The 13,978-nt window shown below is 36.9% G+C and overlaps 1 protein-coding gene across 1 annotated transcript in view; it reads left to right on the top strand.

Moving 5' to 3' along the window:
* The window catches only part of SLC17A6 (solute carrier family 17 (vesicular glutamate transporter), member 6), a 33,081-nt gene extending 24,167 nt beyond the window's left edge, over nt 1-8,914 (top strand). Inside the window, exons 8-12 of the mRNA XM_014951637.1 lie at nt 1,761-1,910; nt 3,970-4,102; nt 4,772-4,882; nt 6,304-6,431; nt 6,790-8,914. Coding sequence (XP_014807123.1) covers nt 1,761-1,910; nt 3,970-4,102; nt 4,772-4,882; nt 6,304-6,431; nt 6,790-7,122 — 855 coding nt within the window. The 3' untranslated portion in view covers nt 7,123-8,914. The remainder of the gene's footprint in view (nt 1-1,760; nt 1,911-3,969; nt 4,103-4,771; nt 4,883-6,303; nt 6,432-6,789) is intronic.
* Nucleotides 8,915-13,978: the final 5,064 nt, after the last annotated feature.

Genomic DNA, 13,978 nt, shown 5'->3' with positions numbered 1-13,978 from the left:
CTAAAGTGTTATATATAATAATATATATCCTATATGATCCCTTCTGGAAGGTTTTCCTCTTCCTAAAAGTCACCTGTAAGGAAAGCACTACTTAGTGTCTCGTGTGGTCCTCAAAACATCAGAAATAAACAGTATATCCTGACTATTCCATGTTTCATTTGCAAGAAATCCTGCAAATTGCAAAAAAGCATACTAGGAGAGCCATAGAAACATTCCCCATTATTGTGATAACTTTACTGGAAACATGCTATCAAGCCTCTCATAATCTTACTCCTGTACTGGATTAGTTCTCAAGAACCCCTAAAAACCAGTTATGAACTCAGAGCCTTTTCTAGCCACTGTAGTAATCTATCATGTTAAAGAATAATTTTCTTATTTCTCTATTAAAAGCTTTAAAGAAACTATCACCATACTTACTAACTTAAGAAAATAAATAAATAAAAAAATTGGTTCTTAAGCCTCACTTTGTCTGCTCAAATTGTTACACTATCCATGCCCAGCAGACCTCCACTACCACTCTCCAATATGTTTTCAAATTCGTCAGAACATTGGTTCTTGATTGAACTCAGGAATAAATCATTTTTCTCTTGGTAAAAAACTATGACACAGATTATATAGGGAACTGGAAGTATTACAGAGTCATTTCATTGATAGCTGACATTTTTAGGTGTTCTTGAGGTAGCATTTGGGTTGATGTTTAACAGCAGTCAGCAGTGTCCATGGTTTCTTATCAAAGTGTTTTTGAAAATCTGAAGTGATATGAGATACTTCAAAGGATGTCCATATAATTCTAACTTGGACTGAATAATTTATGTCTATTTTTTATTGTTACTTTTTAATTAATATTTTTGGAAGTGATTAGTTTGTATCAATAGTTCATTTCCTTTAAAATATTTACGCTGAAACTCTTCCCACAGTATCAAGTTGGCTTTTCTGGCTGGCTTCTCATTAATTAAATCACGCTCTCCTTAAGTGTAATGTAATAGGCATACAAGGTATTGCATATATCCATCTATGGGCTTTTTTTCCTTGAAGAAAAGCCACAGTAGAGAAATCAACAGTAGACTAAATACAGCTTGAAACCTCGCTGAAGCGATTTTCTAACACTCCTCTGGGTCTAGATCCTGTATTTGGATCAGCACAGATGGGCAGAACCCTGGGCTCACGGAGAGGTGCTGAGACTCAGCAGGAGTGGAGATCTGTCCATCTGTCATTTTGTTTACATTATGCAATTCATTTTAAAACTAAAATAAAATAAACAAAAAATATATTGACCAAGCAGTTTCAGCTGAGGCTTGATAAAAAATTATTCAGAATGCTGGGCTTAAGATTTAAATGCTAAAAATAAATCTGGATGAAATTGTGTACTTACAGTGTAAAATCTGACTTCTGCCTTAGATATAAAAACATTGTCTTTTAAAGATATATTGTTATTATTTTGGACTAGTTTATGTATGATCATGTTTAAATGACTGAGATAATGGCAGTTGTTTGTGAGTGTTGTGAGGCAGCTAAGTACCACTGAGTTTCTCCACTTCTGCATTTTGCAGTAATTTTTACTGCTTATGTTTTTAAATTAAATCTTGATCATTCAAACATGGATGCATATACTTTGTGATAACTGAAGTCATTGGAATTCAGATATATAAAGCTGTGCACATACGAGGTTATTGGACTATAGGTAAAAATAACAGATAGGAAAGGGGAAGAAAGATGATAATGACCAAAACGGTGACTGGATCCCCCTTTCTGTGTTTCAGAAATACAAAACTCCATGGAGAAAATTTTTTACATCTATGCCAGTCTATGCAATAATTGTTGCAAATTTCTGTAGAAGCTGGACTTTTTACTTGCTGCTTATTAGTCAGCCTGCTTACTTTGAGGAAGTCTTTGGATTTGAAATAAGCAAGGTATGTAAAAATAATGTAAAGCTTTTATCTCAGCTAAATAAATATCAGAGCTACATTTGTAGTATTTATTAGGAGGAGGAAAGAAAGGTGTTCTGCATCTTTATCATGGGTTTATAAGTCTTAACTCATTCCTCCCAGGTACTGCTCCCTTGACCAGTGCATGTAAGTGAAGTAACAACAATGACAAAGGCTTGGACAGGGGCAGGTGAAGGCAGGATGAGATTTGGTGATGATCTACTTGGGGCCATATTGCAAAAAGACCTTCATTTAAGTGCCTGAAACCAGAACATGCGTGGTATTAGGAGGGTATTGAGACACCCATTACGCTTCTGTCACTGACACCCCAGGGGATGCAGGTTCCCACCAAAGCTGTAAAGAAGTATTGACAAGTGGTTCCATTTTTTCCAGGTGCATTTTACAAAGCAGGACCACCTAGTTTTAGGAAGGATAGTCCAATTTATCACCTTCCTATACCCTCTTTTAATGTGGTGAGAGTGTATAGTAAGCTTTCTACTAATACAGATTTCCTTCTTGTGAAAGTCACAGGGGCTTGTGCTTCTGAGAGCCCTGTACCCTTTTGATACTGTTCCACGAGGCATTGTCACCTGTACCCTTTTGATACTGTTCCACGAGGCAAATACTGTTCCTACGTTGTGGCAAAAGTGACAATTAGATGAGTGGCTGCCAAAGCTTTGCCTTATTATGGAGTATTATCAAAATTATGTGATGCCATCCTGCACTTAAAGATGGGCTTCTGTCTTTATCTAGAGTTACTTTAAGCTTGAAACATCATCTGTTATGTACGCAATAAGAATGGTCACATCCTACACAATTAATCTGATCATTTTGCTCTGGAAGATTTCTCTCAGAGTGTATTCAGAGAAATACAGAATTCTGTAAACAATAAATGAGCAAAGCAAGTTTTCACCTGCTGTGGATGCTCATAAATGAATAGTTATCATTTAGTCAGGAACATCTCAAAGCAGTAACTGCAATACCATACTTTACCTCATTGTTAATATCTGGCTTATTGGGAGAAACATCTATTAATATGAAGCTAGCTGTCACAACGGAGTTGCCACACACATATACTGCAATGAAATGCACCATTTCACAGCTCTAACTGAGGAGTGGAGACAACTTGGTTTTTTTTTGTTCTCATGGAATCTGTCTGCTCTGCAGGCTGATGTAACTCAAGCCAGACATCAGGCCAGCTGATGTACTGTTCAGCCAGGAATTATGCAAAAACCCCCGTGCTTGAGCACTTTTGCAGATACACACAATAATCAGAATTCCCTATCAGAATTAAATGCCATGTGTACTAAAAGAAACTATCTGCAAGGCATTTATGTTGACAAGAGATAGTAGTTGGCAGTTGGTGCCATGCCCACAGATCCTGCTTTGAAGGAATGGTCTTCAAACATATCACTATATCTTGCAACAGCCATCACAAAATCACTACGTCTTACTTTGCTAGTAAATATAACATTTGAATATTATCAATGGATATGTAATATGTTATCTTTTACTACACACAGTTAGTGTCTCAGACCTATCTATTGCCCATGTGAACTTCGAAGCTTGAAGCATGGTCAGAAATCAAAGGCAACTGGCCATTGTGCCCGTGAGGATGATCCACAGGGAATCTGTCTAGAGGTGTTAGGTTTGGTGGGCAAAGCAACGCCAGACACAACACCAACAGAGATGTAGCAATTCAGTTCAAATACATATTGCATCATAAACTTTCTGAAGAGGCAGAAGAACCGTAAGCCAGGGGAAAAAACCACATCAGCTTAACTATAAACTGTGAAAACAATGTATAAACAAAAAGCTTCACAGCATCAGAGGTTTTTAAAACATCTGGCTGTCCTTCATAAAATACAACGACAACTTAAGATCACAAGTTCTGTTCATTCAATAAACCAAGTTAAGATTTTTGAGTTTAGCACATAGCCTGAAATTGAAGAGAAATAATTAATTAGTTGCTGAATACTTCAGAAAATGAAGCATCAATATTTTCTTATGGTTTCTACTCTGCTAATTGGAATTATTATTTTAGGTGGGTATCTTATCTGCTGTGCCGCATTTAGTGATGACAATTATTGTTCCTATTGGGGGACAAATTGCAGACTTTTTAAGAAGCAAGCAGATTCTTTCAACCACGAATGTGAGAAAGATAATGAACTGTGGAGGTAAGTCTTCCTATTTTGTTAAAAATCTTCTTGTACAGATTGAATGTCCATATAGTACGCTGGATTCAGTAAACACTTTTTTTTTTTTTAATTACAGATATGGTTGCTAAATAAAAGTGATCACAGTTGTTCATATTCCGAGTTTCAATATAGGTGTTTGAAAAAGCATTTAGAGTGTTAAAGAAACAGATGAGCTTTGTGGGGTTAATTGGCCTGCCCTTAGCTACTTACTGAATCTTAGCTCCATGTCTAAACACCCTCTGCAGTAAGAGAGGCCAAACAACTACCTGAGATTGCATATTTGACTTCTGGGAGGTTAAAGTCACATCAGCTGGATCCCGACTGTGATAAAGGCTGCAAAATTCATAAGCAGGTTGAGTGTATATTCCCATTAGGGTTGGCTGGAATGACCTAACCAAATCACAAGTATTCCTTTTAATCTTAAAACTGACAGGAAGTAACAATAAATTAGTATTCAAAGAACAATATAAGGATTATTTGACATAGCAAGAACATGTGTTTTTTAGGGATGAAAGAAATACCTGATTATATTGCCGTCTGAGGTGATGTTTTGCCTCTGTCTTCCTATGAAATATTAACTTACTTAAGGTCTGCAATATTTGAGAGAGAATGAAATCTGATGCCTGGTTTCCTTTATGATTTCCCCAGGTTTTGGTATGGAAGCAACTCTTCTTCTTGTGGTGGGATATTCTCACAGTAAAGGAGTGGCTATTTCATTTCTAGTGCTTGCTGTAGGCTTTAGTGGATTTGCCATATCTGGTAAGATTATATTACTGTTATTAGTACGTTATTTTATCTTAAGAGATAGAACATCTCATTTGAGTTTTATTCATTGATAGTAATTTAAAAAAACCTGAGAATTCCAAATGACATTATTTATGATCACTACAAAGGAAAGTACAAGCAGTACCACATCTATTATATTAGATTATTTTTGTGAAAATACTTCAATTTTTTTCATATTCATTGCAGCAAATTAAAATTTCTTTGCAGTGGGGTGCTAATGTACACTATAGATTTTTCTTGCAACCAAACTTATAACACATATGGATTGATATTACACAATGATACCTAAATTTACATGTTGTTGTTTAAATATAAGCATTTTACTATTTTTTTCCGCTGCATATTTCTTAATGCTTTGTTAGTGTTCCTTTTTTTTATTACTTTGGGGCCTATTTACTAGCAATCTTTTTCTGATTTAAAATTCAGCTCTTCCCCTTTCCTGCTGATATATCACCCCTTTGCCTTTGCCTTTCCCAAACACAAGTCACCTGGCCTTCCTTTGTTTTCCTACTGTGATCTTCGTATCCTCTCCCATGCTGGTTCCTTATGTCTAAAACAGGCTCTCTTTTCTTTTGTGCCAAACATCTAAACTCTTCTTAATCAAATCTGTCCTTAATCCCACCTATTCTGCAAGGTACCATACCTGTTTTGTACAACTTGAAAAGTATATTGCACTATCCATGTCACAGTGCCCGCCTTTTCCCTTTTATTACCTTTCTGTATCCAAGGATTTAGTTTCTGTTTTCACCTACTCAAGTGCTTATTTTGGGTAGAATGAGTTCTGGCACTTCAGAGAAGCATGTGTTTTTTCTAAGATTTTTTAAATATCTACTGCATAAATTTCAACAGAATGAAGCTGCTGGAAATGCAAAAGAACAAACAAATATTTATGAAAATAATTGATGAATCAATTATAGATACTGTCTTTAAACTCCCTTCATTTTACTACTCAAGAACAGAAGGGAACACCTTCTGCTGGACTGTGTGACAAAAAGAAAAATGTGGGCAATAGGAAAGGAAAGTGGTACAAGCTGGAAGAAGAAATTATATGTCATTTACAGCATGAAATCGTCATGAATGACACCGCAAAATATGAACTTTCTTCCTGCCTAAATATCTTCTGGGTTCTCTACTCCACACAGTCACTACTGGGATTTTTATAAAAAACCCTGCAATTTTGGGAAGAAAATACATTTGGTATTCTTTTATAACATATTTTTTAAAAGAAAATGAAAACTCAGAATCCCTGTAGGGATAAACTTTTTAGAGAAAAAGAAATGCAATTAAACAGCCCAAATACGTCATAATGAAGTTGCCAGGTGACAGCATTACTTTTCAGAACTGAAGGAAGGCTCTGCCTTTGGTATGAATGTTTGCTGACCTTTGTATTGCAGGATTCAATGTCAACCATTTAGACATTGCCCCGAGGTATGCCAGCATCTTAATGGGGATTTCTAATGGAGTCGGGACCTTGTCTGGAATGGTTTGCCCTATAATTGTTGGAGCAATGACAAAGAACAAGGTAAATGGCAATACAGTTTCAAATCTTCCAGTATAATACTATCGGTTTCCAGAAAAAGGCCTTTCCCTAGTATAACTCGCCAGGCTATATGTATTAGTCTGGGACTTCCAGGGGATAGCATACAGGAACTTGCAAATTTGAAGCATGCTTCACTATATGCTCACCAGGGCAATGCTTTTGTAGGCTAGTGAATAATGATTTTTCAAAGGAAAATGGATATAAATATTTTGAAACTGGACACTTAAACATTTCAGCTGTGCTGACTATCACGGCCTCAATCCCTAATTTAAATCTTGCAGCTCAGAAGAGCTAGGTAAATCTCTCCACTAGTCTGATTTAGCAAATTTCTTCTTTACAGACACGTGAAGAGTGGCAGTATGTCTTCCTCATTGCTGCTTTAGTTCATTACGGAGGTGTTATCTTCTATGGCATATTTGCTTCAGGAGAGAAACAACCCTGGGCAGACCCTGAACAGACGAGTGAAGAGAAATGTGGCTTTATCCATGAAGATGAACTCGCTGAAGAGACAGGGGACATTACTCAGAATTATGTAAATTATGGTACCACCAAGTCTTATGGTGCTACAACCCAGGTCAACGGTGGTTGGCCTAATGGTTGGGAGAAAAAAGAGGAATTTGTACAAGAGGAAGTACAAGACTCATACAACTACAAGGAAAGAGATTATTCATAACAAACCTAAATATTGGTTATATTTTGTAGTGTTTGTGATTAAATTCATTGTGATTGTTTGCACACAGAAATAAAATGTGGTATAAACATGTAAACACATATCAAACAGGAAGGTCTTACTGTAAAAAAAATACATCAAAGTGCAATCTGTATGAGTTGTGACATGTCATCACTTTCATTAGGTTATATTTGTTCTATAAACATTAGAGTTTTAAGGGTTTACTGGTCAAAACTATAGAGGCAATTAGATACTTAACAGTATACAAGAGCTAAAACTCATAACTAAGGATTAAAGCACAACTAAGCAACCAAGTTGGCACATCTAATGCTCTTTTTAGAAAGCCAAAATTACTTGATCATTAAAAATGCACTTATATATTTGTTACACTGTATTGAAAGAGATTGTGTTAAATACACGCGTTTACTCAGTGCAATGTAGGAATTGTGTGTTTAGTCTAAGACAAGATCTTTCTTAAAGAAGAAAGGTTGAGTCCTAGGCATTTACAGAGGATTGATCCAGTTCCTTTAATGGCAATTGTATCAAGCCTAAAGAACAAATAGGGCATATTGTATGTTTATCGTGATTACATGCTGCAGGCTACTCTGTGATGAATAAAGGAATTATTTAGGAGTTTTATACTGAATGTTTGGGCACAAATTCTTATTTCTGTTCTTTACAGAATCTTATGAAATTATAGGCATTGTCATGTTCTTCCCTGCATTTATCAACTAATATAAAACCAATATATAATGTTAAGTCTGACTTTTCTTGCAGACTGTCAAATCCCTTTATCAGAAAACAAGCTTTATTATTCTATTCTTTACAGTATATTCCAACTTTCTACTGGTGTCTTTAGAGAGAAAAAAACCGATATAACCTAGAAAAAGATATAGTCTTTTACAAAATTCCAAAGATAAATTTACTATGAGCAAGTAGCCCTACAACAAAGGATGTATTTGTTTTGCAGAATATTTTGAAGCCAATAGAAGAAACAGAGAATAATTTAACCCTTATTCTTCCCTTAATAGCTTTCATATTTTTACACATCGTGCCACAGTTGTATACATAGATATAAGTTTATTGAAGATACTGTAATTATAGAAAATGTTGCTATTTTAGAAATCCCTGAAATAAAAAATGTATTTGTCTTTCGATTAAACCTAATAATAATGGACACTGAATACGAGTAACATATAAACTCACAATAAACCAAAGTGGTAAATAAACTAGCGTTGGGTTAAAAGAAGCCAACAAGCATCAGGCTTGTCTTTTTAGCATAACTCAACAGTGAATGCAACATTAGTGTACCAAGCAATAAGTGCAATGCATTATGAAGTGCATAATCTTCTAGACTATATATTAACCTTCATTAAGCTTGTTGTATATATTCGGGGCTGTTGGGATTAAACCAAACTGGACCAACTGAAGTTAGCAACACCAGACCACTTCTTAATACTCTAAAATGACAACAATGATCCATTTCTTAACTCAATCAAATGATTATTATTGTATGTAATAATCCATTCTGGATTCTTGGTCTGTTCATTGTATTGTGCTAGTGATTGGAAACCCTGCTACCGCAATATACAACTTGAGGATTGTTTCTTCTCCTTTTTTTTAATGCAAATCATACCTTGACCTTAAGAAAAAAGTATTTTGCTTTGTGCCTCAAAGTGATGTAAAATGTGACCATAGCTTTTGCTGTGTTTAATGAAAAAGATGTGGACTGTGTCACTTTTGTTGCTGCAAAAAGTGTTAATAAAATGCTCTATTTATCCTTTTATATAAAAAAGGACCATTGTAGTTTCTTGTCATTTTTTAAGATGTGCTTTGATACAGATGCCTAAAATTGTAGTCACCGCAGAACAAATTCTGCTATCGACATGGAGATATTATCTCGTGTCCCAGCTGGCAGCTGTGCTGAATACCCAACGTCCTGCATTGTCTACTCTCTCCTCCAACCATCCACAGATGTGTGGTGGGAGAGGAACCTAACTCTAGATTGCCGTTCCTCCTCTCATAAGGATGCCTGGAGTAGGCGTGCAAGAGAGCGGAGCAGGAGGATCAATGTGCCAGCAAATGCAGCAGAACAGGGAAAGACAGACTAATCCGTGTTAGCTTGAGAGCTGGTGTGGATCAGCATTCTCTAAAGAAAATGAAAAGAATCACAGACTGCTCTCCTTGAAATTTGTTTCCTTTCTCGCTCCTTAACTTAAACTTAACGTTATTTTCAGTCCGTCTTTGGATAGACCCTACAGGAATCAGTAAATTCAACAAATCCTATATTACAAGTAAGCCTTTTGCTAATAAAATTTTAATTCGTCAATAATTTTCTTGCACCAAGTAGAAGAATGTAAAAACACCAAACTGAACAAAAGGCTACAAGACACTAGATAGAACAGTATTGGGCCCAGTGTTTCTCACCTATAGGCTGGTTGTCATGAGACACTGAGTCAGGTAACACACACAGATACTGCTAATTGTTTTGATAGACTGGTGTGATGTTGCCATGGAAACTTCCTGAAAGATTCAAAAGTAGGATAAATAGGGTCTGTAAAAGTATGGTTGTTTTTACCACGGCAAGTGGACAGCTCAGAAAATGAAAACTAATTAACAAAATCAAAATCAATTCTCAGTTTTCGGTCTAGTCTTACAGCTTCTCTATCTTTTGAAATTGTTTCAATAATTTTTGTTTGTTAAATACAGGTATTTTTTTTTCTTGTTAGCTTGACACCTTTTTAATTACTTAGAACAAAGGAGAGACTTTAATCCAGGCATTAGATATTGCACTCTTCAGCCACACACAACTCAGTGGGAACTCAACATTTGCCTTAAAACACTACACCACTCTAAGACCCTCCACAATTCTCTTTCTAGCTCTCTGCTTCTGCTTTGACTCCTTTACTTCCTTTTGAAATGGCAGTGCAGAAAAACTGTTCTTTTGGGAAGGAAGAGGAGCATGACAGGTTTTAGGATTTTTACTTCTTCACAGACTCCTATTCACAGAAAAAAGCAGGAACCAAATGTCAGGAAGATGACTGAGAAAGAAGAAGGGGAAATGGAGGAAATAATTGGGTTCTTGCAAAGGATGATTAAGTGAAGAAAAGCAGCAACAGCTGGATCAGTTTTAGGGAAAAGGAGAGTTGAGGAGACATGACCCTTCATTTAAACTCCTATATTTCTTCTCAGTACATATGTTTATATTTCTCCCTTTCAATTTTGTAAAGCAGCATTGTGAAAATATACCTCTTAAGCCTCTTCTGAACTGTGCCCTGTCTGCCCAGAGGTTTCTCTGCCGCACTTCAATTCCAAGAGTAGCTCTGCAGACGTGGTGCACTTGTATGGTGCAGTGTTCCTCTGTTGGAACTCACAGCAGCTCAAATCATCCCCCTTTATCAATCAGACTGTGCTCACAGTCACTTGTTCATCTTGGCCTGTCACCTGTTTCTGTTCTGCTCCCCAATCTGGTACTCTCTGCTCACTAACTATGTTGAAAAAAATAGAAAGGAATTGTTACTTACATATTTCTGTATCAGTTATCTTTTAAGTGAAGAAAAATAAGAAAAAAGGAAGAGGCAGAATTCAGACTCCATAAATTTGTTAGAACAGCTTTAGAGTTTACGTGGGCTAGAATATCACCTCAACTGTTCACCTTTATGTCCTCAAATGATTTTATATAGATAGTATCACTCAATCAGTGACAACTTTTAAAATATTTGAATCAGCATTGGTCAGATCCCTTCTGTTAACTCACATTCTTTGTTGCAGAGATAAAGCTATCATAAAGTGCTCTTTGCTTTCAGAAGTGATCATGAAATTCAATGGACCAAATTTCATAAAAACACTTTTCTATGGAGGAAAAGAAAGCTTCAAGGTAAAGGTTGAATAACAGCGACAAAAGAATATCTGCAAATATGAATGAAGTCCTCTTTCAGCATGAAGCTAGGAATAGGAATGAATATGGAAGTCAGAATAAATGTCACAGTTCAAAGCCGTACTGTTAGAACGATAACATCACAGTCGCTGCCTCTCAGAGATGAAATGTTTTGTTCCCTTTAGGATAAGCTGTGAAGGAGTTTGAAGGCTAGGCTAAGTCTAGATTAGCTACTTAACAGCAGCTGCTTTTGTACTTGTTTTGAATTCGTCCGTGTTTTTTACTTTAATTTTCATTACACTGGGAGATTTAAGAATAAATAATCAAAGGACTTAGAACTACAGTCAGATATTTTAGTTATCCATGTATATCCTGTCTGATCCAGCTAATGTGTCTGATATTGCTATTCTGACTTTGCTTCAGTCTTTTTCACTCTGTTGTAACCCAAAGCGTGGCAAAAATGAAATGTGTTATATGTTCACATCTGTACAGCTACTGAAGCCTATGTACTTATACTCAGGTCAACTGCTTAGACTGTATCTTCCATGTTTGAGAATTAATGTTGCAAAATGATTGTTGGCAAATGCCTCCCTGGTAAGGCTTTTAACATTAGAAACATATTTTTCTTGCAATTTTTGCTTTAGGTGAAACCACTTTCTCTCAAATGCCATGTGTGAGGCATTAGAAAATAATAGTCCAACCTCTGCCAGGGTCTTATCTACAAAAAAGTAAGCAGCAAATAAATTTGAAAGAGAAACATTATGTTCCCCTTTCTCAGTTGCAGAAACAGTGTGAAAGGCAGATGCAATGTCAAACATAAAATACAAGTTAGAAATTACAGGAAATAAAATGTTCTAGGAAATTCAAGGAAAAGCTTATAGAAGAGCTGCCAAATTTCCTCACTTTTGTTCATGGCACTAGTGAGAGAAAAAACCTGAATATGAAATCCTAAATATCCGGTCCACCCTATCCTGCACCTAAGGTATGATCAAAAGATGGCTCAGAAGCTGATTGCCACGTTCTGGCTGTAGCCTACCTTGTCCTAACGTTTTGAAGACATTTCTCTGTCAGGACCATGAAGGCACTTACACACCTTAATTGCCTTGAGCATCCCTGGAACACCCACCTGCACTCCCACCCATGGGCTCAGAAACCCCATTTCAGCTCAGGCCAGGGCTTCCCTGTCTCTAGTCTGTCTCCTGAATATAAATTTGACCTATGTTATGTCCTTGTCTCCAGTCCTACCTCTGGTCTGCCTCCTGTTGCTCCTGAGAGGTCTCTCTGGATGGGCTCTGGACTCGATTTGTTCCTGGCTAGCTCTGGGTCCACCAGTGGAGTTGGCATCCTGCTCTGCCCACGCAGCTCAGAGCCTGTGGGACTGGACCCTGGTCAATAACTGCACAGCCAGCAGCTGGGCCACCCTCGGCTCGTGGCTTATTTCCCTCAACCCTTCCTGCTGGACCCTTTCCATATTGTGCCAGTGACAGTCCAAGGATACTTGCTAAACTTCACGCTATGGAAGGGCATATGGTCAATTCACACTCCTGAAATTAAGCACCGTGCCAATCCCTGAAAGAAGCAGAACGGTGCATAATGATCTCATTATTTTCTTAAAATACAATGAAACATACTGCTGTGTTGGGCAGGAGCTTGAACCTATCAGAGCATACTGCTTCATTAGGAGTAGGTTTTGGATTCCAACTTAAAGTCCGTCCCTCTCACATATGTACTCTGCCATCGTGGATATACTCATAGTGCCTGTTCCCTTTTCCAGGAGGAGCTATGTTTCATTTGTCAGTGTGCCTTGATGGAACTGTAGCAAGTTTCATCCTTGCACCCAGCACAGATTTTCTTTGCTGTGCTGCTATTATTATCCTCAGTCCTTCTGCTGGAGATATTTACTTGCACTTTAACTAGCTTTTCAAAACTGATGTACCTTCACACTACTTCTGGCTGTTGCACAATGGCATAGTATCTGCTCACAGAAGTAAGCAAACAAATGGTGTTCTTGATCTTTGCACTAACATGGGGGTCAGCAGTGAAAACTGAGGATTTGCAAAGCTGGGGATCAAGAAGGCATTATAAAGAGTATCACAGCCTTGTACGACTGACAAGGAGCTGATGACAAGGTGTTGCTTGTACCCTGAGGATCAAATGGCAGCTTCTGTGCACAAAGAATAGTGAATGAGATGAACGTTTGACATGGACAAACAGACAGCTATATTTGGTTTAGCAAGATCCCAATTCATACTAAGTAGTATGAATTCATTCACTTCCACGCTGACTGTGACACCTTGATACATCTTCACATGTACATCCTCTACTGCTTTTCTTTTGAGATATACAGATATTACACATCATTAGCAACCTAACAAAATAAACTGTTTAACTTATCAGCAAGAGGAAGAATTTTATTTCAAATGGTAAACATATCTTATATGAGAAAGATAGCAGCCATCCACAAAAAAGATGGTTATTAAAATTAAACCAATTGTAAAACTTCCCTTAAAAACTACTCTGTTAGAGCATTTTCCTATGCACATATATATGTACATAATATACAGGTATTTGGAGCACAGAAAGATTTTGGTTCTCTTTCAACCTGATCAAATTCCTAATGTATCCTCAGCAAGCTCAAATAGCACTTGCATAAGTCTCCTCTCAAAACCATTAAAATCTACAATAAGCACAGTCATCAGCAAGAAGTAACAAAAAATTTAAGTCATACATAAGAAGTTTGGTTTGTTTTGTTCTCTCTGAGAAGATGCTGAAGTCCGGTAGCTTGAGGGAAATTCAGAACAGCAACCTAAAAAAGTCAGTGAAACTGGATGGGGATATTGTCAGGATACACTTGGTGTTGTATTGCTTTTCTTGACACTTCCACCCTTACATTTTCCAGGTCACAGAAGTAGAATAATCTATGATTTACTTTCTGCATAGCAGGAACTTAGTATTTAGTACTTACTAAGTTGATGTACATAT

The sequence above is a fragment of the Calidris pugnax genome, unplaced genomic scaffold (genome assembly GCF_001431845.1).
Source record: "Calidris pugnax isolate Ruff unplaced genomic scaffold, ASM143184v1 scaffold183, whole genome shotgun sequence".
NCBI classification, from domain to species: Eukaryota; Metazoa; Chordata; class Aves; order Charadriiformes; family Scolopacidae; genus Calidris; species Calidris pugnax.
Note: the sequence above shows the minus strand (reverse complement) of the source record. Positions and strands in the feature narration are given on the sequence as shown.